Source organism: Sturnira hondurensis, unplaced genomic scaffold (genome assembly GCF_014824575.4).
Source record: "Sturnira hondurensis isolate 20B ecotype Veracruz unplaced genomic scaffold, ASM1482457v3 Scaffold0008196, whole genome shotgun sequence".
Taxonomy (NCBI): domain Eukaryota; kingdom Metazoa; phylum Chordata; class Mammalia; order Chiroptera; family Phyllostomidae; genus Sturnira; species Sturnira hondurensis.
The window spans coordinates 27527905-27551919 of record NW_028080827.1 but is presented as its reverse complement, the minus strand read 5'-3'; the positions used below and the strand labels follow the sequence as shown (position 1 = coordinate 27551919).

The 24015-nt window shown below is 43.2% G+C and overlaps 1 protein-coding gene across 1 annotated transcript in view; it reads left to right on the top strand.

Moving 5' to 3' along the window:
• Nucleotides 1-6428, top strand: part of SLC35F4 (solute carrier family 35 member F4) — a 158171-nt gene extending 151743 nt beyond the window's left edge. The window contains exons 6-8 of the mRNA XM_037054389.1: nt 1251-1443; nt 3896-3985; nt 6032-6428. Of these exons, the coding sequence (XP_036910284.1) occupies nt 1251-1443; nt 3896-3985; nt 6032-6273 (525 nt within the window). The 3' untranslated portion in view covers nt 6274-6428. The remainder of the gene's footprint in view (nt 1-1250; nt 1444-3895; nt 3986-6031) is intronic.
• Nucleotides 6429-24015: the final 17587 nt, after the last annotated feature.

Below are 24015 nucleotides of genomic sequence, written 5' to 3'. Positions count from 1 at the left end.
GAGGACTAAGAGGGCAGATCTAAAAGGTTGTGTCCTGAAGCTCCACATTTCAGAGCCAACTTTCTGGATGTAGCTAAAGGACTATTCATTCCACTTTCATCTCTCTTGGTGTTTGAATGAGAAAATTCTCTCTGAAAGGCAGAAAATGCCCTTTGCTTCTCTCGTGGATGCTTGTTCTCGTTATTTGCCAGCACTGCGGCTCAGAGGACACTGAGTCTATCTCCATCCTGACATTTCCTGGCTCACTGATTCTGTGTGACAAGCTTGACGAGTGTTCACTCAGTCACCATTCATGTCTAACCTGCCCCCAACTGAGACTCCACTGAGATGTCTGACGTGGCCAAAGACTAGCATGTGATCAAGGTCTCTTGATTAAGTCTCTCAAAAGAACAAACAATAATAAGTCTGATGGAAATTAAAAGCAGTATCTGGCATCGCTGGGTGACCAGGATGGCCATCTGATAGACAGGATTCCCCTGACCACGTTACAGGTGGACCTATTACGGGAGAGGTGGTATTTGCTGACATGCACAAACTTGTGTGATCGCCACAGAGAAGATCTGCTTCGTTCTCCATGGTTTGAGAACTCATGCAGGAAGCGAAGGGGTTAACGAAACCAGGAGGTAGGGACTACAGTCCGGGCTCCTCCCCAGTCTGACCTGTGACACTAGGTTAGCCGTTTGTTCATGCCTTCCTGCCATCTCTCTCTGTCCACAGATTCACCATCCAGAGAAAAAGATTTTTTAATCTGAAGAATAAACAGTGTTTGTGAAAATATTTTAAGCTCTGAGAGAAAAACACTTATAAATCCAAAACATCATTGTTATTTATCTCAACACATAATGACAGGCTTCCTCTGTCCAGTATGGTTTTCAGTCTCTGTCAAAACAAGAGTGAAATGAGTCCCATGCTTGGAGGGGAGAATTGACAACATTTCAATCCAGAAGATTTTTCTGGGTTTCCCTGCTTTTCTTTATGACTCACCCTACACCCCCCCACTGGTCACGGTGCTCAGCACAGTGTGCAGTGTCCCTGAAGTTTCTACCACCAGAAGGAATTTGTTTCATGGCATTTGCTGTTTCACGTGAAGGCTCCAGGGCAGTTTAGCTCCGTATCTCAACACCACATGGGTTGTCATGGAAGTGGCAGGTGAGAAGACATGGAGGATAAACACTGGGCCAGTCAGCTCCCTGGGTAGGTGAATAGAACTCCCCTTTCTGGTGTGGCTTAAGGGTTTCTTCCCATTCCAGGTTTTGTTTAAGATGTTTCTCGGAAGTGCCAACTTCGGGGAAGCGGCACACTTTGTCTCCACGGTGGGTTTCTTCAACCTAATCGTCATCTCCCTGGCCCCGGTCATCCTGTATTTCACCAAGGTGGAGCACTGGTCCTCCTTCGCAGCTCTGCCCTGGGGCTGTCTCTGTGGGATGGCAGGGCTGTGGCTGGGTAAGTGACCCCGGTTTTGCCTTCCATTCCCCATGTCACTGAAGTTTCCTTGGATTGTTAAATCATCATATTAGATTATCTCCTTGGGTACCTCTGTCCTCTATTTCCCAAACTTACCTAAGGTTGGTCCATGTTGTTGAATTTGGAAGGTTCTTTGCGGGCTATTGCTTGATTAGATCAGAGCTCTCTGACTGCTGTGCCTCCCAGGGGTTAAAGTGCGAGCTGGAGGCCCAGGCCACTCTGATTACCCCGGGGCTGCAAGCAGCCTCGTCCATTCTTCCTGCTGTACTGTGTGGTGCTGTTGGGTTCCAAGTGTGCCACGGGGTGTCAGGCTGAGGGAGAGAGGGACACTCTTACTCAAGGAACTCAAAGTGGTTCAGAGTGGCCGGAGCACCGAATGCAAGAACAGTGGTGAGGACGAAGAAGATGACATTCGGGAGGGCAGTGGTCATGAAGGACCTGAAAAGCCACATTGACAGGGTTGAATTTACTTATTTATTTTTAAATATTTTATTTACTTATTTTTAGAGAGGGGGAGGGGGGAGGGAGAGAAACATCAGTGTGTGGTTGCCTCTCGTGTGCCCCCTACTGGGGACCTGGCCCACAACCCAGGCATGTGCCCTATACTGGGAATCGAACTGGTGACCCTTTGGCTCAACCCTTTGGTTCACAGGCCAGCACTCAATCCACTGAGCCACACAAGCCGGGTCACAGGGTTGAATTTAAAATCCACTTACCTTTTAATTGAATGTATTGGGGTGACACTGGTTCACAAAACCATACAGGTTTCAAGTGTACAGCTCAATAAAACATCATTCGCATACTGTATCATGTGTCACTCCGAGCAAAGTCTCTTTCTGTCCCCGTTCCACCCCCCACTCTGCTGCTTTGCTCCGCTCCACCTACCCCCCCACAGCCCTTTCCCTCTGGCTATCTCCACACTGTTGTCTGTGTCCGTGTGTCATGCATACGCTTTTTGGTTAATCTCTTTCTTCACTTTCGTTCATCTCTGACAGCTGTCAATCTGTTCCATGTATCCATGCCTGTTTCTATTTTGTCCGTTTATTTTGTTCATTCTATTCCACATATAACTGAGATCATATGACATCTACTTACTAATCTCTCAGCAGGGTGGCAACAGGCTCAGATCTGCATTTTAAATAGCCCTCTCCAGCTGTGTACAGAGAATGAATTTGAGACACCAGCCCTCACTAAGCAAGGCAACGAAGTAGCACTGGGCTTGGTGGCTCAGCCAAGCGGGCTATGCCTGCTTGATGACCAAGAAAAAGTCACCTGGACTCTTTATATTTTTCTCCCTTTTTAATATTTTACTCCCTGTAACTCTGAGGCTGCCTGCCTCACCAGGGGCCTCCCACTTCCAGGCTGTGCCCTGCTGTAACTTGACATGGGAAACACTTGAAAATTAACAAGCCTACTCTTCTCGGGCTCAGGAAACACCCGCACCCAGTGACCAGTGTCTCTTGTCTCAGAATCAAATCCTTTTCATGTTGCTACTCTTTCCTCACTGCACCTAAGACAGCCCCCCTCTGCCCACTCCATATTTACCCACAAGACTTGACCTACAAGACGTCTGCTAACCTTCACTTGACTTTCTTTATCAAGGTGACATAATCCGAAACACAATCTGAAGCAGCAGAGCAATTCTTGGAAGGAAAATATGCTCTTATTTTCCCCCATAGGCGCTGAGTCCTCTCTTTACACTCTGGCCCAGGCCTTAAGGGGAGGTCTTAAGCAAGACAGGAAACACTTCAGCTAATTGTTGGTCCTTTGAATTCTACATTTGAGGACCAAAAATACGTGGTTGTGACCTGTCATAACCTCTGCTAAGTTAAGTAGAAATCAGTAGTAATGTTTCCACAAGACCAAACATCCTAATGAAAAGTGCCTGGACAATTTCCCGACCCAAACTAATCTAACTGGGGACAATCATAGCCAAAATTTCACTGGCTGTGGCCCCCCCTGCATACACACGATCTCTAATTGTTGCAAAGTAGCCCTCCTCTAACATGCATCCCCAGACACGTCTAATACACATGCCTCTGAGCAAGCCTGCTAGGCTGGGTGCCACCCATGCTGGCTGGACACTGGCTCCCCACCAACAGCATGGTCTCCACACCCCATCGGGTGTAGTATCCCAGCATAGCAAATTGATGATCCCACCCCTTTGCGTTTGTTCCATACACCCTTTGTCAGCCAGCAGGCAGGAGGTCAGGCAGCCAGAGTAGCAGAGGAGAAAATCAAGAAGCCTGCTTCTGGTGAGAGACGCATACATCCATCTCCAAAATGAGAGAATTAACTGACCGAAGGTGCGGACAGTTTAAGAGGCATGTTTAGCACAGACATCGATTATTTTATGTTAAGAAGGAAAGCATCTAGCATATCAATTCCCCTTTATCCTCCAATATGCTCAATATCCTCCTTTATTTTACAGTCTTCAACATCCTGGTGAATGTCGGCATGGTGCTGACATACCCGATCCTAATCTCCATTGGGACCCTGCTCAGTGTTCCTGGAAATGCAGGTACTGGTACGATTTGACGTGTGCCCAGTAAGTCTCCTGCTCGTGTTTGTTTTGCACCCTGAGTTGTTTCTCTGAGCAATTGTGAATTATGCCCCTTGCCTGCCTGGGAAGATGTTTTTAAATATCACGAAGGTGGCATCCACAGAATAACTATGCAACAGATTTCAAATTTGCAGCTATAAACACTGTTTTTACTTGGTTGTGCTTTTAGAATTAAATACCGAATGTATCATTTGGGTTTCATGTAATCTCCCTGACAACCTAATTTTGTGGTATTTTTAGAGGAAATCCTATGGAAACAAAAGGCATCCCAGCATAGGACTCTCAAGTAAACGTCACTAATGAAAGTGTAGGGGACGTACAGGGTGTTGGCTCCCCATCAGACCAACCCTGCGGAGCTGCAGAAGCTTCTCCCCGGGGCACAGCAGATGGCTCTCTGGAACAGGGATAGGGAAAAAGCAATTTGATTCACTTCAGCGACAAGAGGAGAAGTTGTTTTTCCAGGATAATCTTTCTAATAAAACCTGCTGGTGGAAGAAGTAAGGGAAGTGGGTGATCTGGATGACTACACGGTCCTTCTCACTTTAAAATGCCGTGATTCCATTCCATCTTTCTTTGCCTCAGGACAATCAGAAAGTGTTTCTTGAGCACTTACTATGGGGATTAGAACTGTAGAAGAGACAGAAAAAAGTGATATTATTGTTCCCTTAAGAAGCTTATGCCTACCTTTGGAAAATGAGACCGCCATACATTAAATTACTTAGAACTCTACAAAGTAATTTATCATTAAATGCCAATTGTGTGACAGACTCCAAAGACTACAAGATATTCAGAGGAAAGGAATATTAGGGAGGAATGGTGTTGTCAAGAAAGTTTATTCACTATCCATGGATTCATTCATTCAACAAGGAGTCTCTGAGCACTTAGGGCATGTTTGGAGCTGTTATAACCCTGGTGAGCGATCCTGGGCAAGGCACAGTCCCTGCTTGCAGGACTACGTATTATCAAGAGGGAGACAGAAGAGAATTGCTTTGATAGAGGCATGTACTGAATGCTCTGATAGCTCACAGGAGGGGCAACCAAGAAGTCTCCCTGCAGGAAGCCTAGATGGAGAGATCTAGTAGAGGGTACAGCTGGACAAAGTAGGTATGAGGAGGGAAGGGCATTCCACGAAAAAAGAACAGCATGTGTGTGACCAACAATTCCACTAGTAGGTACATACCCCCGCAAACGGAAAACAGGGGCTCAAATATATCACTGTACATGAATGTAAGTAGCAGCACTCTTCACAATGGCCAAGGCGGAAACACATAAATATCCATCAACACATGAATGGATAAACAAATTTTGATCTGTAAAATGGGGTATTATTCAGACATAAAAAGGGAAAAGTATGAATGCATGCTACAACTCAGGTGAACTTCAAAAACATCTTGTTAAGTGAAAGAAGTCAGACACAAAAGACCACATATAGCGTGACTCCATTTATATGAAATATCCAGAATGAGTAAATCTATAGAAACAAACAGTAGATTGGTGGTTGCCGGAGGGTAGGAGGTCGGGGTTGGTGACTACTTAATAGATGAGAAATTTTATTTTAAAGTGGTGGAGATGTTTTGGAAGCAGAGAGAGATGATGATTATACAACATAATGAATATGCTAAAGGTCACCAAGTTCACTTTAAAATGGTTAATTTTATGTTGTATGATTATTACCTTAATCAACATTTTAAAGAAGAATAGCATGTGCAATGACCTAAATATTACCTGACTTGGCTCTGAAGGGATGGAGAGGAAAAGTCCTAAGAAGTAATTAAATCAGATCACAGGGGCCTTCATGATTTAAAGATAATGATTTAAAGATAAGGGATGAAAGGCAGATAAAGGGAACACCACAGACAATGGTATAGGAAAAGGAAAAGTGAGCTTGAAAGAACAGGAAGACCTTTGGAAATCTCTAGAAGTAGCACTGAGTTGGGTCATTTGTTTTTCGAAAAGCTTAGCAAATAGTCATAGATGGTGTCTGACCTGGTATTTCTTACTTAGCTGTGGACCTCCTGAAGCAGGAGGTGATATTCAATGTCGTGCGCCTGGCTGCCACCGTCATCATCTGCATCGGGTTTCTGCTGATGCTTTTGCCAGAGGAGTGGGATGAAATTACCCTGAAATTCATCAACAGCCTGAAGGAAAAGAAGAGTGAGGAGCACGCGGATGACCTCACAGATCCCAGTGTGCACCTGCGGAGCAGAAGCAGGGTCAACGGGGCAGTGTCTATACCACTGGCTTAAGGAGGAACACATTTTGAATGCACGTGTATGTATATTCTGTGAATATAATAAAACTTTCTCACTACCTGTATACTCACACGACATTATTAACTCTGAATTTGGATAAGTCATATGTGAAATGATGCCAACAATAAAAGTTTACATTTATATGTATATCAAGGAAATGGTATAAATAATCATAATAAAATTTTTTATTAAAACATATTCTTTCTTGTTCTATTTCTTCTGCATTTGGCGGGGTGGAATTTCCTTCCTACTAATTCACGAAATTTTCTGAAAACATGAAATTCTATTAAATTATGGGCTTGTCGTTACTTTTTTCCCACCTGGAATTGAGACCTTTTTGTTCAGAGAAAGTTGTCTAAGAGGAAAACACATGAAAAGGATACACACTTTTTATATATTTAGGTCCAGTTACTGCCTTAAATTTGAAAGCTGGAAAGTAATTAAACAGATCAACAGAGCGCCTTCTTTCTTCTATGCGCAAGACCTACACTAGAAACTAAGATGTGAGCGGTACTGCAGAAGACCCTGTCTGTATTTCCAATGTGCTTAGGGTAGTACAGAGCATAAGAGAGGTTACCAATATCTCTAATAGGAGGTAGACATTTGAAAATGGCACGGTAGTGACAGAGAGAACATCTGTCACCAGCCACCTCACCTCTAAAGCCCTTTGCCACCAAGTTTTTTTGCAAGAGTCATTTATATTTGCTTTCACTTCAACTCCCATTCACTCTTCAGTCCTCCACAATCCACCTTCTGCCCCCACCATTCCCCCAAAAGGTCATTCAGCAAGGTCGCCAATGACCTCTCTTTTGAAAAACCTACTGACACCATTCAACCCTTACTTGATTGTCCTCTCTGCAACATTTCACATGACTACTCCTTTTCTCCTAAAATAGTCTCCTCTCCTAGATTCACTTCAGTCTCCTGGTTCTCTTTCTCCCTCACTGTCTGCTTTTCTGGGCCTGTCTTCCTAGGCTGAGCTCATCACTGTCAGTGTTCTGTCTTTGGCTTTCTTAGCATCTCATTCCACATTTTCCCATGGGGGTCTTACCTCCTCCCCTGCTTCAGATGTTATCTGGATGGCGGTAGCTCCAAAATCTTTGATCTCTAGCCCCAATTGGTCCCTGAGCTTCAGATTAGACTATCCAAATGTCTTCTGCAAGCTAAGTCGGATACTTCTTTACTCACTTCAGGTTCAAGAGCAAAGTTGAATTTATCGTCTTTCCTCCCCAGACATACTGTATTTTGCCATGTATAATGAGCACTCTTGGCCCAAAAATTTTTAGAGAAAAATAAGGATGCACATTATACATGGGTATAGTGATTACATATTATGGGTATAATAATCCTGTGTATAATGTGCACAAAATATGGGGGAGCATTATACATGGTGAAATACAGTATTCCTTCCTCTCCCTTGTTCCCTGTCTAGGTTAATGGTACCATCAATCACTAGCTACCCAAGCCAGACATCAACCTCAGCTTCTGCTATCCTCACCTTCCACATCTAAACCATAAGTCCTGTCACTTCCCTTTCTGAATATATTTTGATTCTCTACACTTCCTACAATGTTATCTATTCTAGGCCCAATCATCTTTCCCTGATGAGTGAAAGACACTCTTTACATTGGTCTCTCCAACTCCCAGTCTTGCCTCTCTCATCTCTTTGTGCTCTGTAGAGTGACTCTTCTAATATAGATTTGATCATTCTACTCCCCTGTGTGGAACACTTCAGTGGCATCTCACTGTCCTCAGAATAGGGCCCACATACCTCCACATGTCATTCAGAGTTCACTAAATGGCCCCTGCCCATCAGCCACCAGAGAAGCACTATCTAACAGGACTTCCTCTGAGGACAGAACTATTCCCTATCGGCACGGTCCGGCACAGTAGCCATAAGTGGCTATCGAGCTCTTCAGGCACAGCTAGGGCAATTCAGGGCCTGCATTTCTAACTTTATTTACTTTGAGTTAATTTGAAATTAAATGCATGTGGCTACTCACTACCATATGGGACAACACAGCTCCAGGGCCTCATTCCACTGCCCCACACTGGTACCCCGGAAACCCCATGCTTTGGTGGCACTATACTTCTTGCAGTTCTTCAGTCCAGACATGCTCTCCTGCCCTGGCTGGTGTGGCTCAGTGGATTGAGCGCCGGTCTGCGAACCAAAGTGTTGTTGGTTCGATTCCCACTCAGGGCACATGCCTGGGTCGTGGGGTCAGGTCCCCAGTTTGGGGCCTGTGAGAGACAACCACACATCGATGTTTCTCTCACTCTCTGTCTCCCTCCCTTCTCCTTTGTCTAAAAATAAATAATAAATCTATTTTAAAAAATAGACATGCTCTCTTTTTTTGTACTCTCTTTTCCTCTCTCATCACTTGAATAACTCTTACCTAGGCCTCATGACAACATTTTAGTCTATTTTCCTGGGAAGGCTTCTCTTATCCCCCATGCTGAATAATGTGGCTTCTTTAGAAGCCTCTGTTATCACCAGTATGGCACTGACCACCCGCCATGGTAATTGTCAGTCTGCTCATCTGTGTTCCCAGTAGACCATGAGCTCCTTGAAGGCGGGACTGTGGAGCATTGATCACTGTGTTCCCAGCACAGTGCCTGGCACTTACAGACATTTAAAGAATGAGTGAATGGGTTGTTTTACACAAATACATCAGTCTCAGCTGAGGATAGGCAGGCTCACAGGTGAGATTAGTTAAAGACCAAAAGGGTTAAATGCGCCATAGCCTTTGTTGTGTTTCCACAAAATGCCAACTTACTAAATTGATAAAAGGCATTTTCTTCCCTAACAGGCTGGTTAGGGGAGCTAGCAATTGAAGATAATCTGCACTTCCTGGAAAATTTAGTGCAAGAAGCCAAGCCTTTCTCATATCTGTTTTATTATTATTATTTTTTTAATTCAAATGTCCCCAAAGGTGTAGGTGAGACAATCACAGGGCAAGTAGAGGGGATTCAGGATACCACACCTGCTGGCTGGGCATTGTGGTAAATTAAAACTAACATTCTTTCATTGCTCTGTCATTTTTTTTAAAAAGACAATGCTAGTCCCCTGGCATGGACAGATAACATGACATTAACTAAAATAATCACCATGACTCACTTTAAGCTTCATGAAACAAATGATATATACTATTAACAAATATGAGTTAATTCATAATTTAAGTCAAGTTGGTTTTGACTATTTAAATATCATATGGGTACAAACATTGCTCTGACTTTGTTTTTAAATTACTACTAAAGAGCAGTAATCACTGACTAACCCACTCCAGCATCTTGCCATTACTTAGCATGGCATTTAAAATTGTATTTTGACAGGTTTAAGAAATGAATTGTTTTGCTCTTTTTAACGATTCATTTTGAAAAATGGAGTCAGGTACCCTGGAAAGCACTAATTCACCCTATGACTGATCACTGTAATTAGCTCAGTCTATATTAAGAAAACACTTCCGTTATGGTATTCCTTTACTTATTCATTCAACAATAATATTAAGTTCCACTTCTGGCTCTGAAACAGGATATTATGTCAGGTGATCACCAGTCGGCCTCCGCCTGTCTCTAGAGCAGCACTGTCTGCTAGAACATTCTGTCATCACAGACACGTGCTCTCTCTGCACTGTGAGCAAGGCGTCCCGAGATGTATTGGAGATGGTCCCTGCTTCTGGTAACTTTGGTCTTAATAGGTAAGCTGTTACCACAATAATTAAAACCACAACAACTCAGAAATTTGTTGAAACCACTTTGGGAGTGTGAGATACTCCCTTTGATTCAGGTAAAGTAGTCATAAATAAAGATAATAATACCTTTCCTTGCTACTTCTCACTGTTGTGGTGAGAGTCAGATGGGGTAATATATTTCAGTCACTGAACGAATGTGGCTGTGCCTCCCAGGCACTTGTGATGCACCTTCAATGAGTCAAATTCGGTCGGGTTGGGAAGATACTAACCAAGTCCCCACCCTCATGGGCGGAAATGCCTCGTTGAGATTGCTATTGTCTTGCCTGTTCATCCAAACCTGGTTCCTCCCCAAAGTCCAGGAGTCAGTGGCTCCATGGTGACTGAATGAGCTGCATCACTCAGGGAAGAGAGCCCCTGGGTCACAATCCGACTGCACTTCTGAGAAGTGTGACTTTGGCTGACTGTTAACCTCTCTGTGCCCCTCGACTTCATCATCAGTAAAATCAGGATATTAATACCTATCACTTGAGGCCATCAGTATATTAAATAAAACCATGTATAGAAGAGCTTAACACACTGCCAGACAATCTGGAATTATTAACCACTGTCAGGGTTTCCTCTGTTTACCTTCCTCCAAGTTCTTATCAAGAGCGCTTATCCACAGCACTACGCTCAGCAATCACAGAACCTGGCGCAGAGCAGGGAATTTTACCCAAAATAAGCCAGAGAGACAAAAGAAACCTGACTGGAGACAGCAAAACAGGCTACGCCGTCCCCATTTACCCAGCTCCCCTCAGCACGCTGTGCCAGGGCGTGCTGGCCCAGCCAGTGGAACTAATTGCCTGTCAAAAAACAGACTGGCAACTTGGGCTCTGAAATTAAAATCACTTCAGCCATGTTCTGATTGCTTTGCAAACAAATTATAGGCCAATCAATTTTGCTCACCCAGGCTTTGCACGCCTGTTAATTTTGTGCGGGCGCTTTGTCAGGATGCACCAGAGGACAACCCACCTGGAAGGACAATGCAAGCAATAGAAAAGTGAACAGTATAACTGGCCAAGTGTTAGAATGTTTCTGATATTTAAGTACAAATCCTCTTTCTTATCCATAAACCTTTGTCACAAATACAAAGAACACCTAGTTCAGAGATCCTGGTGGACCTGGCAGGCTAGAACACAAGTCTTTATTAATTCTAATCCTTTTTCTTTCTTTTTCTCTCCCCAACCCACCACCCGTAGCAGTTGAAGGTGGAGTAAGAACAGAAGAGGGCAGGCGCTAATGGGGGGGGGGGCGCTGATGCCAAGAAACCAGGGACAGAACGAGCCTGTGTTTTAAAGCTCTGATAAGCCACGTGTCCCCACATGTACGCCACAAAGCAGAGGTTACTGTGTCGTTGTTGGCTTTGTCATTGGAGACAGGAACACCAGATTGTTTGGGAGCTGTGGGAACCTCAAGAGCAAGAATTCTAACCTGAGCTCCAGGAATGGGCTTCAACGGTTGTTCCGAAAACTCCTGACAGAGTTTCCAAAACGGTGCAAACTTAGCTACTTTATTCCAGAGGAATTAATTCAGAGAATTCAGAGGCCCTAAAACCATATTGTTCAATACATTAGTCACTCGTCACCTGAAGCTATTGAAATATAGCTTAGTCCCCATTGAGAAGTACTGTGTCAAATGTACCAGATTTGAAGACTTAGTATGAAGAAAAGAATGTAAGCTATTTTATAGTCATTACATATTGAAATGAAAATATTTTAGATATGTTGGTTTAAATAAAAATATTATCAAATCCATTTAACCTGTTTCTTTTTACTCTTTTAATGTAGCTACTAGAAATTTTAAAACTTCCAAATTTGCATCTGTGGCTCACATTATAGATTGCCCAGCAATCTGGTTTTAATAAGCCCTGCTTGAAATTAGCACATGATCACATGATGTAAGTGATTCCCATGCATGCTAAAGTCTCAGAGCCACTAATGACTGCTGGGCTATAAACAGAGAATGATTCATTGAAATCATAAATTGAACTGTCATTTGGACGAAAACTCTCATTAGTGAGACCAGTATAATCCTTCTCTAAGAGGAAAGTCTTTGCCTGGGAAGCTGAGCACTCATGAAAAGGTTGCTTGGTGAGCCTGAAATCAGAGCAAGAGAAGTCAGATGTATGATTCAAACTCTTCCCTTCTGTTTGTGATTTGCATTTCAACTCCCCCCACCCTCACCTGCCTTGTGAAGATGAGCTCATCCTTGCTATACTTTTGCAGGTAGTAAAGAGAGGAATGTAGAGAACCAACTGGTAAAATTGCTCCCATCCCAACCAAGTCCATTTGCAGAATATGTTCTACCAAATCTCAAATTGAAACTCCCTTCAGTTAATGATATTAACAAGTAGACATCATAGATGTGCCAACCCTTGATTTATAGACACTGGTTATGACCAAAATAGTCAATACGGGTACACATGCACCCAGAAGTGTCCAGCAGATAGACCTCTTTATGAGCTGTTTTGTTGTTGTTGTTACACAAGTTCCTTCTTAACTTCTTTTCCCTTAAGGGAAAAGCTAACAAGTCTAGAGTTCATCAGTAATCCTTCCCTGATTACTTCCCTTACACTTGGATTTTCGTCCTATAATATAATTAGGGGTTCCGTTTACCTGGGTGATTCTAAGTGATGCACTGACATTCAGTCTTTGATAAGACCTCTGCTCTGCCTCGTCCATGTCCTTGGCTAAACCTGCTCTGAAAGTCCCAACAATGCTGTACTTACTGGTTATGTGATTTATCCAACATGGTCACCAAAATTTCCACCTTGTTTTATTTTTTATTTGCATTAACTCATCTTAATGATAAAATGTGTCCAGTTTTCACTTTTCTTTCATACAGCCTTCTATAAAATCCAACTTTGACCTGTAATTTATAAACATTTATAAACTTATATTTTTACTTTTACTCATCCTATTTCCATCAGCAAACACCAGTTTAATTCCTTCCTTTCACATACAAGTTTCCCCTTTCCTTCAATATCCCCACACATGACCCTGCATCCCTCACCCGTGCTGAATAGACACTGCAGTGTTTCCTGCTTTGAGGTGATCACCTGCTTCTGATTATTAGGTTTTTTTTTCTCTTGGAAATGCTAACATCATCTAATATATTTGAGCTGGACTCTAAAGCTCTTCCTAACTTTGGCCTTGAAAGCGTGCTATGTTCAAGATGCCATTGCTATACCAAGTCTTAAAAATGATGTCAACTACTAGTTCTCAATTCTCAGTTTTCCAAGAACCTCTCTGGCACATCTGTATCTCTTCTTTGTCTCTACTGTCTTTACATCTACAATAATATAAAAGCCTATATTGAGTTCTGGCCAAGATGGAGGCGTAGGTAGAAAAGCTTTACTTCCTTGCACAATCAAAAGGAGGATAACAACCAATCTAAAATCAATAAGCAACCAGAAGTACCACAAAATCAAACTGCATGGAACTCTGATGACCATGAAATTAAAGAAACAGTCAAACAGAACAACCAGACTAGTAAGGCGGTGGACAGAGAGAGAAACGGAGGCGAGGCAGCAGACTGTGGGGGCAAGGCTGGCTGTGGCCCAGTGGCAGGCTGCGAGGGAGGGGCTGGCTTACGGGGAAACAGAGAATCAGAGCTGAGTGTAGACTACGGTGGTTGCTGCACAGGGAGAAACTCCCAGTCCGACAGACAGTCCATTGGAAAGTGTGCTACAGACAAGCAGGTTAGCCGCACTGTTCCCTCTCTGGACTCTCCCACACAAGCAGCACAGCAAGGAGGTTTGCCCTGCCCCGGTGAATTCCTAAGGCCTCGCCCTCTTGCAACTTATCAGGGGGCCCGAACATAAGAAATGTGGCCCAAATGAAAGAACAGAACAATCCTCATAAAGAGAGCTAAGTGATAAGGAGATAGCCAACCTATCTGATAGAGAATTTAAAGCCCTGGTAATCAAAATGCTCACAGAACTGATTGAACTTGCTTGAAAAATGAAAGAACAAATGAAAGATACCCAAAATGAAATAAAACAAAATATTCAGGGAACCAACAGTGAGGTGAATAGGAAATGAGGAAATGTTTATTTCCTTCAGTGAGGAAGGAAATCAGGACTCAAATCAATGATTTGGAACAAAAGGAAGAAATAAACATCCAACTGGAATAAATGAAGAAACAAGAATTTTAAAAAATGAAGACAGTCTTACAAACCTCTGGGGCAACCTGAAATGTTCCAATATCCAAATTATAGGGGCGCCAGAAGGAGAAGAACAACAGCAAGAAATTAAAAACTTACTTGAACAAATAATAAAGGAAAACTTCCCCAATCTGATGAAGAAAATAGACTTTCAGGAAGTCCAGGAAGCCCAGAGAGTCCCAAGGAAGTTGGACCCAAAGAGGAATACACCAAGGCACATCATCATTAAGTTACCCAAGATTAAAGACAAAGAGAGAATCTTAAAAGAAGCAAGAGGAAAGGAGACAGTTACTTACAAAGGAGACTCTAAGCTGATTTCTCAAAAGAAACCTTACAGGCAAGAAGAGACTGGAAAGAAGTATTCAAAGTCATAAAAGGTAAGGACCTACATTCAGAATTGCTCCATCGAGCAAAGCTATCCTTTAGAATGGAAAGGCAGATCAAGTACTTCCCAGATAAGGTCAAGTTCAAGGAGTTCATCATCACCAAGTCATTATTATATGAAATGTTAAAGGGACTTATCTATGAAAAAGAAGATAAAAATATGAAGAGTAAAATGACAACAAACTCACAATTATCAACACATGAACCTACAAGAAAAGACAAAAAATGAAAACAAAAACTAAGCAAACAACTAGAACAGGAACAGAATCAGAGAAATGGACACCATATGGAGGGTTTTCAGTGGGGGGTGGGAAGGGAGGAATAGCGGGGAAAGGTACAGGGAAGAAGAAGCATACTTGGTAGGCATTAAGTAGATGGAAAGAGGTAAAAAATGGTGTAGGAAACAGAGAACTCAAAGAACTTATACATACAGCCCATGGATGTGAACTAAGGGGGGAGGGATGCTGGAGGGTTGGGGAGTACACGTTGGAAAGGAGATAGAGGGGGAAATTGAAACAACTATAATAGAATAATCAATAAAATATACTTAAAAATAATATAAAAGTTCATGTTCATGATGTTGATCCTCTGGTTCTAAAGTCATGCAATTCCTTATGTGTGTATTGCACCTTCTCCAGGGAGGTAGATGGAGATCACTAACTTCACACTTGTTAAAAAGGTACTTGTTAAAAGTGTTGGAGCATGAAAGTGAGGAGCCCCGAACTTCAGCTTCATTAACATCACAGCAAATCTACTTTTATATCTCAGAAAAAATTACAAGATTGTAACAGTGGCCCATCCGAGATTACACATTAGCTTGTGATAGACTGCTGGCCTAAACCAGGCTGTCTCCTGCTTCACTGTTTTTGTTGGTGGTGGTTTTGTTTTGTTTCCACTGGAGTTAACTTTCTATATCATCCTGGCCAAGGGCATTAGTTTTTTTCACAAAAGTCATAGCATTTCTTTTCTCTTCTCAAATTGGTGAGTCATAGGTGCCATTTGATTTCAAGGCCAGTACCTATATAAACTGGCAAATTGATAAGCAGATATCTCTGGCTGTTTCCCCTCTAACCAATGTTCTTCTGCTCTTCTTGTTCTTATTTGGATAAAAAATAAAAATAAGAATTCTGCTATTAAAGAAAACCAAGGAAAGTTTTGTGCCTAGCAAAGCACTGAGTACATGAAGCACTACTTTCTTAAAACAGCACACCACCAACACAATTAAAATACAGAAAAGTTGGAAATTAAGCTAGAGACCAGAGCATCATTTTAAACTACCCATTTGCACAGTAGTGATTTTTTAAATCTTGTGGTTCATGAGGTGAATTTTTTCTTCAATGTGAATGCCTTGATTCATGAGCTATTCCAATTTAATTTCACCTCAACTAGCTTTTAGCCAAGGTGCATGGTTAACTGAGGGGTCAATTGATCAAATAATAGCTGACTGGCCAAAAAGCGACTCTGAGGTTTGGCAGGTGGAAAATGAAATATTCCATTCTTTCTTCTGTGTGTTAAGTGCCACACGAATTATTCATCACACTGCTGGGAGGTGCAGTGAGTTAATAAATCATAAGAATGGCTCAATGTTAGTTGCTCGCATCCATTAAATCTGATTTGCTGTGGTTGATGGTGGAGTTGGAGAGAATTGAGAGGACCTGATGTCAGAAGCAGTGTGATTAAATCAGACTCTTCCAGATCTACAGCTGTTTTTCTCTGACACATGCCATATCTTTTTCAACCATAACCCTGCCACTATGCTCTTGATTGTAAAAGGAAGGGCAGTTAGAACCTAAAACAAAATGGTCTTACTTTCAGTTGGTGAAGCACGCACATGCAGTCCTAGAGACGGCCACTCTCTGCTTCAGATCCAGGGAAAAATTCTTAACCATGTCAAGGCCATGTCAATGTCAGATGTGTAGGCTGTTCAGTGTGTTTCCTAGTGCTCTCTCCTTGGTACTGGATCTTGGCCCAGTCTCTTGAGTGGAACCTCCCATGAGAAAAGGTTCTTTTCACCCTGCCAACCCTTTTTCCTCATCAAGGTCCTACCTGTCCTGTGTCTTACCTTCACTGTGAGTTATAAGTCACGTTGTGTCTTTGTCTAGTGTCCCTGAATGGATAGAATGGGTAGAGGTCGATTCACATCTGCATTGTAGTGAAGGAGAGGAGAGAAGCTCTCAGATAAACTATCTGAAAGACAACTAGCACTTTTTGGTTACAGCGATTAAACCCAGCCACCTCATCTTCTGCAGTATCTCTCTAGAATATCTTCCTCCTGTCTAGCACTACAGTGTATCCCAAGGGTTCGCCTGTCTCCATGGCCTTTGTAAATGACAGCCTCAAACTGAGGATAAACAGAGGAAATAAAAATCTCTCTCTCCTCTGAATCCCTCTCCTTTCCCCTCCATCCACCTCCCTACACTCATTTTCTCTCTCTCTCTCTCTTTCTCGCTCTCACTCTTGCTCTCTCTAAAACCCCAGTCCCATTTTTAAGGCTTTCCACCTTAATATTCCTGCTACCTTAGTCACACACCCTCCATATCCATTCCCATACCTATTCTTCAGTTTTCTGTCTATATAAATGGGAAAAGCATGCAGTTCTTTATGTGTGTATTACACCTCTGCATGGGAGTCAATAATTAATTTCACAGTATTTAAATATGTACTAAAACATTGGAGCATGCAGGTGAGGGGCCTGAACTTCAGATTGCTAGCATCATAGAAAATCCACCTATGAATCTCAGGCGCGAAAACCAACAAGATTGTGACTGCAGCTGCCTTTTTGGACGGGGCCTGGAATTTGGAGTCAACTTTTCTTGTATCTGGGGGAAGGCAGAAATAAGAGCAACCACTACAACCATATGCAAAGTATACATAACTTTCAAGCCAGGAGAGAGAGAATGAGGAAAATTCAATTGATTCGATCTGTTTAGGTAGAAAAGGAGAATGAGTCAGCATAGATCAGTCTCTGATTCACGCACTTGCTCATTCAGTAGAGTTTTACCGAATATCATGTGGATGCCAGACACAATGTCTCTGTTCACATTCAGAGGAGAATATTCAGGAAATGCCTGTTTCCCTAATCCAGGAAAACCTAGAAATAATTTTCTCCTGGTTTATAAGTCCCTCAGTCTATTTTGTAAACACTATTTTGAAGAGTTGATCAATTCTATAAGCACATAAGCTACTCTGGCTTTCTCTTTCCCAAAACTCTCATTCGTTCCAAGATTTGGCTGCGTAAAATAAACACGAGCCACAGGGGGCCACACTCAACAGCTGCCACGAGGCGATGTATTTCTTCAACCCAAGAATCTCTGATGGCTCGTCTTCTTCTTTTAGTTGGAAGCTTTAAATGCCGAAATTCAAACAATGGGAAACTGAACCAGAAACAGAAAATATTTGACTGAAGTACTTTTTTCCATTTCCTAAACCCATATAACATAAAAAAAGTATAGAATTTTGAACCTGAGAAGAATACAAGAGCTTGTCTTTTCTAACTTCATTTTAGAGGTGAAAACAGTGAGGTTCAGTGAGGTTGGCAGGTCACAGAGTCAGTTAGCAGGGGTCAGCCTGAGACCCAGTCTCCAAGCAAAGACAACTCACTTAAAGGACACTCTCCAAAAATATCCACTCAGACTTTCAACCACTTATTGAGCACCTACTGTTTTCCTCTCATTGTTCTGGATGCTAAGCAAATGAATGACCTGACCCCTGTTCACTAGGAGTCCACAGTGCAAGATGAAAGATATATTCTGCAATGTTCACACAAAGTAATATTGCTCACTTGAATTTCACATTTGCTTTTATTATTTGCATTAAGATAACAAGTGAAGCAATTCATGGGGATCTGTAAACAACTTCACTGGATCAGGGTTTTCCAAGGACACCACATGAAGGCAGCTCTGTACTTAGGAAGAGTCCAGATGATTCCACAGAATCCCAGGAAAATGCTGGCCTCACCTGAGGAACAGTGAATATTCTTCTTTCCCATGTTCAAGGCCAACCCCACAGGCTGCTTTGGAAAGTGTGGTGGAAGGGAAACCAAGAGACCTAGGCTATAGGTCTTTTTCTGACACCCAAAATATTGATTTTCCTATCTAGGAACTAGGCTTTTGAAAAGATGAAAAAAGATAATAATGAGAAAGCAAAGATTGGGTGGTTTGTTCGTTTTTTAATTTATTTAGAGAGTCAATTGCCTTCCAGCTCTGGGCCTTGTTTTCCTTGCTGGTAAACTGAGGGTGTTAGACTAGACCAAGGATTCAGACAAACACCCTCAGGGGCCTGGCAGAAAATAGAAACAGTGAAAAGGGGGCAGCTTTGGTGTAAAACAATAGTTTGTTGGGGTCCATGGCACAGGGGGCATTGACAGCCCATGAGAACACACACACACACACACACACACACACACACACACACACACACACAACAAACCCTGTGACTAAGGAATCAAACTGAGATCCCCCAAAGACAGTTTCAAATGATCCATAAAAAGTACAGCCTTGAGTTTAATCAGCATATGAATTTAAGTTGCCATTGAAGAGGACCCTCCACCAGATAATTCCCTCCCCAGAAAAAAAAACAAGTACAGTGTTGGGAACTGCTCTGCTTGGTTTCAGGAGCTGTAAACCCCCCACAGAAAAGGCTGAGTGAGTGACCTTCAGACCATAAGCCACTAAGGAGACAAAGCTTATCTCCCTGGCAGGAGTGACGCTTCTGCTTCATCCATCTCTGGCCCCCAACACTTGGTCAGTTAGTCAATGATGGGTATGAACCCTCAGAGGAGGAGCGACCTAAGCCAGACACAATCACTTCGAAGGCCTTCAAAGAAGGACTCGGGGGGAGCTGCAGCAAAGAGGGGGTGATGGACCCTCGCCCCCCAGCTTTGATGAAGCCTGAGTCCTCAGTGTGTCTGCGAGAAGTCTCTGAGAATTCCTTGGTTATCTGCCTCCTCTGCCTGACTTAAGCCTGAAACAATGACAGAGGGCGATAGAGCCTGTGCTGGGAATGGCGGGCTCCCCGGGTGATCAGGCCTGAGAAAGGATATGTAAAATCCTGTGAAGCGTGCTTTGCTAAGAATGCTCTTTGTTAAATGATAAAGGCCTGGGCAGAGAATGTGTTGTTTTCCCAAAGTCTTGTAACCCTTTAGCTAATAGACCCTGACTCAGAAGAAGCCCTAATAGTTCTTTGTATGCTATCTACTGTTTACTGCCTGACAATGATTAATAAGTTGTACCTGAACTCCTGTGCAAAAAACCCAATAAAAGCCTGCCTAGGCAAGGATCAGTGCACTCTCCCCTTGAGAGAGTTGCCAGGCCACTCTGAGGCGCCCCCCCTTGAGGGAGTAGCCGTGCCATCCTTTTCCCTCCACAGGACTCGGTGGTCCGTGTGAATTTGTCTCATGCCTCATCCATGACGCTGTGGGCACTGCCAGCCAGTGCACACGTCAGTAAAATAGTCCCCCCCTTATCCTCCAGGGGTAGGTTCCAAGACCCCCAGCGGACACTTGAGACCCCAGAGAGCACTAAAGCCTCTCTCGGCCAGAGGTTTCAGCTCTGCCAGAATGCGACAGCAGCTTCCTCATAACAGACGTGGCCTTTCCAGCGATTTTTATTCTATTTATTTATTTGCACATTTTGTTTTAACTTTGAAAGTGCAGACACTGCAGACTTACAGAACACATCAGTCCTGAATCTGTGTGAGCATCCCTGACTTGCCTGATGTCACTTGTATAAGGGGATCCCTTGCTAAAGTCTTTTCATAGGCTCCGTGCTTTCTGGTGCAACGCGTTGCCGTCAATCCAAACACATTTTCTGTTCATGTCTCCCACCATTTAGTGCCTTTTCCGTCTTGAGTAACTACTTGTCACTCCCTGGGGCTGGAACACCTGCAGTTTGAGGCGCAACAGCAACACGAGCACGCATTTCTTTTCCCTTCTCTGCAATCTCGCAGATAGAAGATTCCTTCTTTCTGCAGATCTTTAGCATCCTCAGCAAATGATTTTTTCCTTACTAAGTTGAGAACTTTCACCTTTTCACTTAAAGGAAGCACTCTACATGTTCTTTGGCATATCCAAATTGTCATCATCACCTCTCTTGCTCTTTGGGGTTGTCACTAAGTAAAATAAAGGTTACTTGAACACAAGCCCTGTGGCACCAAAACAGCTGACCTGATGCCCAGGGTGGCAGCTAAGTGATGACCCAGTGGGCAGTGCACACAGTGTGGTCACACTGGACAAAGGGGTGACTCACCTCCTGGGCGGGGCAGAACAGGACAGCACACAATTTCATCCTGCTACTCAGAAGGGGTTGTAATTTGAAACTTATAAATTGTTCATTTCTGCAGTTTTCCAATGTTTTCAGACTGCGGTTGACTACAGGTAATGGAAGCCATAAACAGAAAAACTGCAGATGGGGGAGAATACTGTCACTGGAGTACAAAGGTATGAAGAACCAATAAGACTGGGGTGGGGGGAGAGGTAGGGAAGTGGTGGGGGGAGGAGCAGGGAGTAAGGGAGCAGAAGGATATTGGGGCTGATGGTGATGGCTTGAAGCAGGCAACTGGTAACAGTTAACCCATTCTACCAATGCACCCCAGAAGCCTGTGGTTTTCCCTGGACTTGAATGTACTCTAAAAATATCCTGTGTCTTCTGGCCTTGGCTACTTTCTTGCATCACCAGCTCTCCCATAGTTTCCTTTGCAGATTGTTTCTAAAAATGGCATGCTGTGTGCTCTTCTGCAAAGGGGCTTTGCCACTGTTCCATCAAGAGATGGAAGGGCCAATTTCCCTCCTCTTGAATTCAGGGTGGCTCTCACTTGCTTTGACCAATAGCACATGGGAGAGGCGATGGTGTATCATTTCCACACTGAGTTCTTAAGAAACCTTGCAACTTGCATTTTACCCTCTTCAAAACCTTGAGCTGCCAAGAAAAGAAGTCAGGGCTGTTCTGCTGGAGACACAAGTTGAGCAGAGTGAAGAGCTTCAGCCAACAGTCAGAATCTAGGCCCCAATATGTGAGGGAGGTCATCGTGGACATTCTAGCTCCAACTAAGACCAAATACAACCACTTGACTGACCCCAGAGGAAGCAGAAGAATTGCCCAGCTGAGTTACAAGAATTGCCCAGCTGAATTGCCCAACCCACGGAGTTACAAGAATTACTAAATTCTTATTGTTTTAAGCCACTACTCTTAGATTACAAAGCACTAGGTAATTGGAAACAGAGACACAAAGTTATAAACATTCAGACACCATTAGGACTCTTAGGCCAATCCTTTGACTTTATAAAAGTTAAGTCCTAATGAGACATCCAGAACTAGATCTTGTTTTTTAGAAAGACTGTCTTCAGTGGCACCTGCATGGTTTCCCCCATACGACTGAGTTCACTTGAGAACTTGGAAGCTGTAGAGCAGCACAAATATCAAGTTCGAGCCCTCTGTTTAATAGAGTCTAAGGCCAAAGAGGTTAAGGAGCTGGCTCAAAGTCACACAGCCATTGAATAGTCAAGCTGGGAATTGAATTCAAAATTCATGAATTTTAATCTTCCTCTTTCCAATAAAACATGCTGCTCCCTACCATTTCACAAAAACATTTCCATCACATCAGAAATATAAACAAATTCCCAGGCAAAATAATACTCTTAGAAAAGAATGGTTGGCAAATACTTTGCAGTCCATTAGGCAAAATGTAGTGTTCTATGGTATAGAGAACACAGGTTTAGGGGGTCAGAATATCTGGGTCAAAGCCCAAAGCTTCCACATATTCCCTGTGTAACCTTTTGAAGCCCATTTCTGTGTTTGTGAAGCACTCCCAGGGCTGTAAACACACACATGCTTTACAACTGCTAAAAGCACTCTACGAATTTAATGGCAACTATTAATAGGAAATCACCCTGTACTTGTGACTTGACACTGTTCCTTAGACTCCCAGGAGAATTTCCGCAGAGTTGACTTTGGAGTTGAAATTTGCCTCCACTGTGAAAATAGACTGGATATTACTTAAAAGGAAGCTTAAGCCTGGCTGCCTCGCCTAGGAACCTTCTCCTAGACTCTGAGAGCAGATGGTGTCACTGCTGAGGCATGGTGGAGCTGGGAGAGGTAGACATTCAATGAGGCCCAAGCCAGCTCCCCACTCCACCTTATTTCATGTTGGTGCACACATGAGGCAGTGCAACCCCTAATTACCCTGAGTAACAGGGTTGGATAAGATCCAAAGCATGATCCCAGGCTGCAGGGCATACTTTCCAAGGATTCAGAACACATGCTGCCTCTAGACCTTACAAGCACACCTTGCAGAACACTTCTCACTCCCTTGGACCCCTGGATACAAGGACATGTGCTTCCTACGATCGTGTTGAGAGGCCCTGACTAAGCTCGCCCTTGTTCCAGGCACTGGGAAACACGGCTCTCTCTAGGAAGCAGTGTTCAATCTGCACCTTGATAACCACCCTTTCTTCCCAAGGCAGAGTAATATCCCAGTCCTGTTTTGGGTGGGGTGTGAGATCTGCTAACTTTTCCAAGGGGGGATATGTGACCTCCCCTTGTGAGGCATCGCCCTGACCCACCTCAGGCTGTTTTGGGCAGCCAGTCCTATCTGAATTTCCCAACTATGCACATTCTCTGTGCCCCAGAGACCTGACACTTTTTTTTTTTTGGTAAAACAAGATGTGGCTTCACTTCACACACCCCATGGAAAACATAAATTTGCAAATCCATATCCAAAGCAGTGACTGTGCTATCGATTTTGTGTGCAAGTGAAGGGGGTCTGGTAGCAGGAGGAGGAGACGTGTCAGGAATCTATGACATTGAATACTTAGCTTCAGGATGCATCACAGTGAAGAATCAAAGAGAGAGGCCTCAGGGAGCACCCAGAGTGGCTTCCATGGCTGTGTGGGAGGGAACATTCAATTTTCTTGAAAGAAGAGGGAGAAAGGACTGGTTTAATAGAAAGGGGGGCTGACATTGGGGAGCAGTGAAAGACAAGGTATGCAAGGCAAGGCTGGGCAAGACTGTGAGAGGCCATCAAGGCCAGATTCAGGAATCCCCACTTTGGGGGATTTGGGTCCCAGGCTTGTCAGTTTCCCTTTCAATAGACCGTTCCCTTCATTTTCCAATCCACTCTAACCATTGAACTGCTTAGTGTATAGTCTTCTCTTGTTAGAATACAAGCTCCATTAAGCATGGATTTTTGCCTATTTTGTTCAATAATGTTTCTCCAGCTCCTAGATCAGGAGATGCTTAAGAAACATTTGTTGAAGGAATGAACAGATTCAATAATATGTAGCGGGCTGAGAGGGGAAAATAAGACAACGACTCTTTTAGCTCACTGACAGAGTCTTTAACTTTGTTGTGGGAATAAACTGAAGAGTGATAGAATTCAATTTCCTCTAGTGGCTAGATTTGGAATGAAGGATGTTTTTGGATGATAGATATAACTTGCTATAAAATCTGGAAAGGCTCTTGT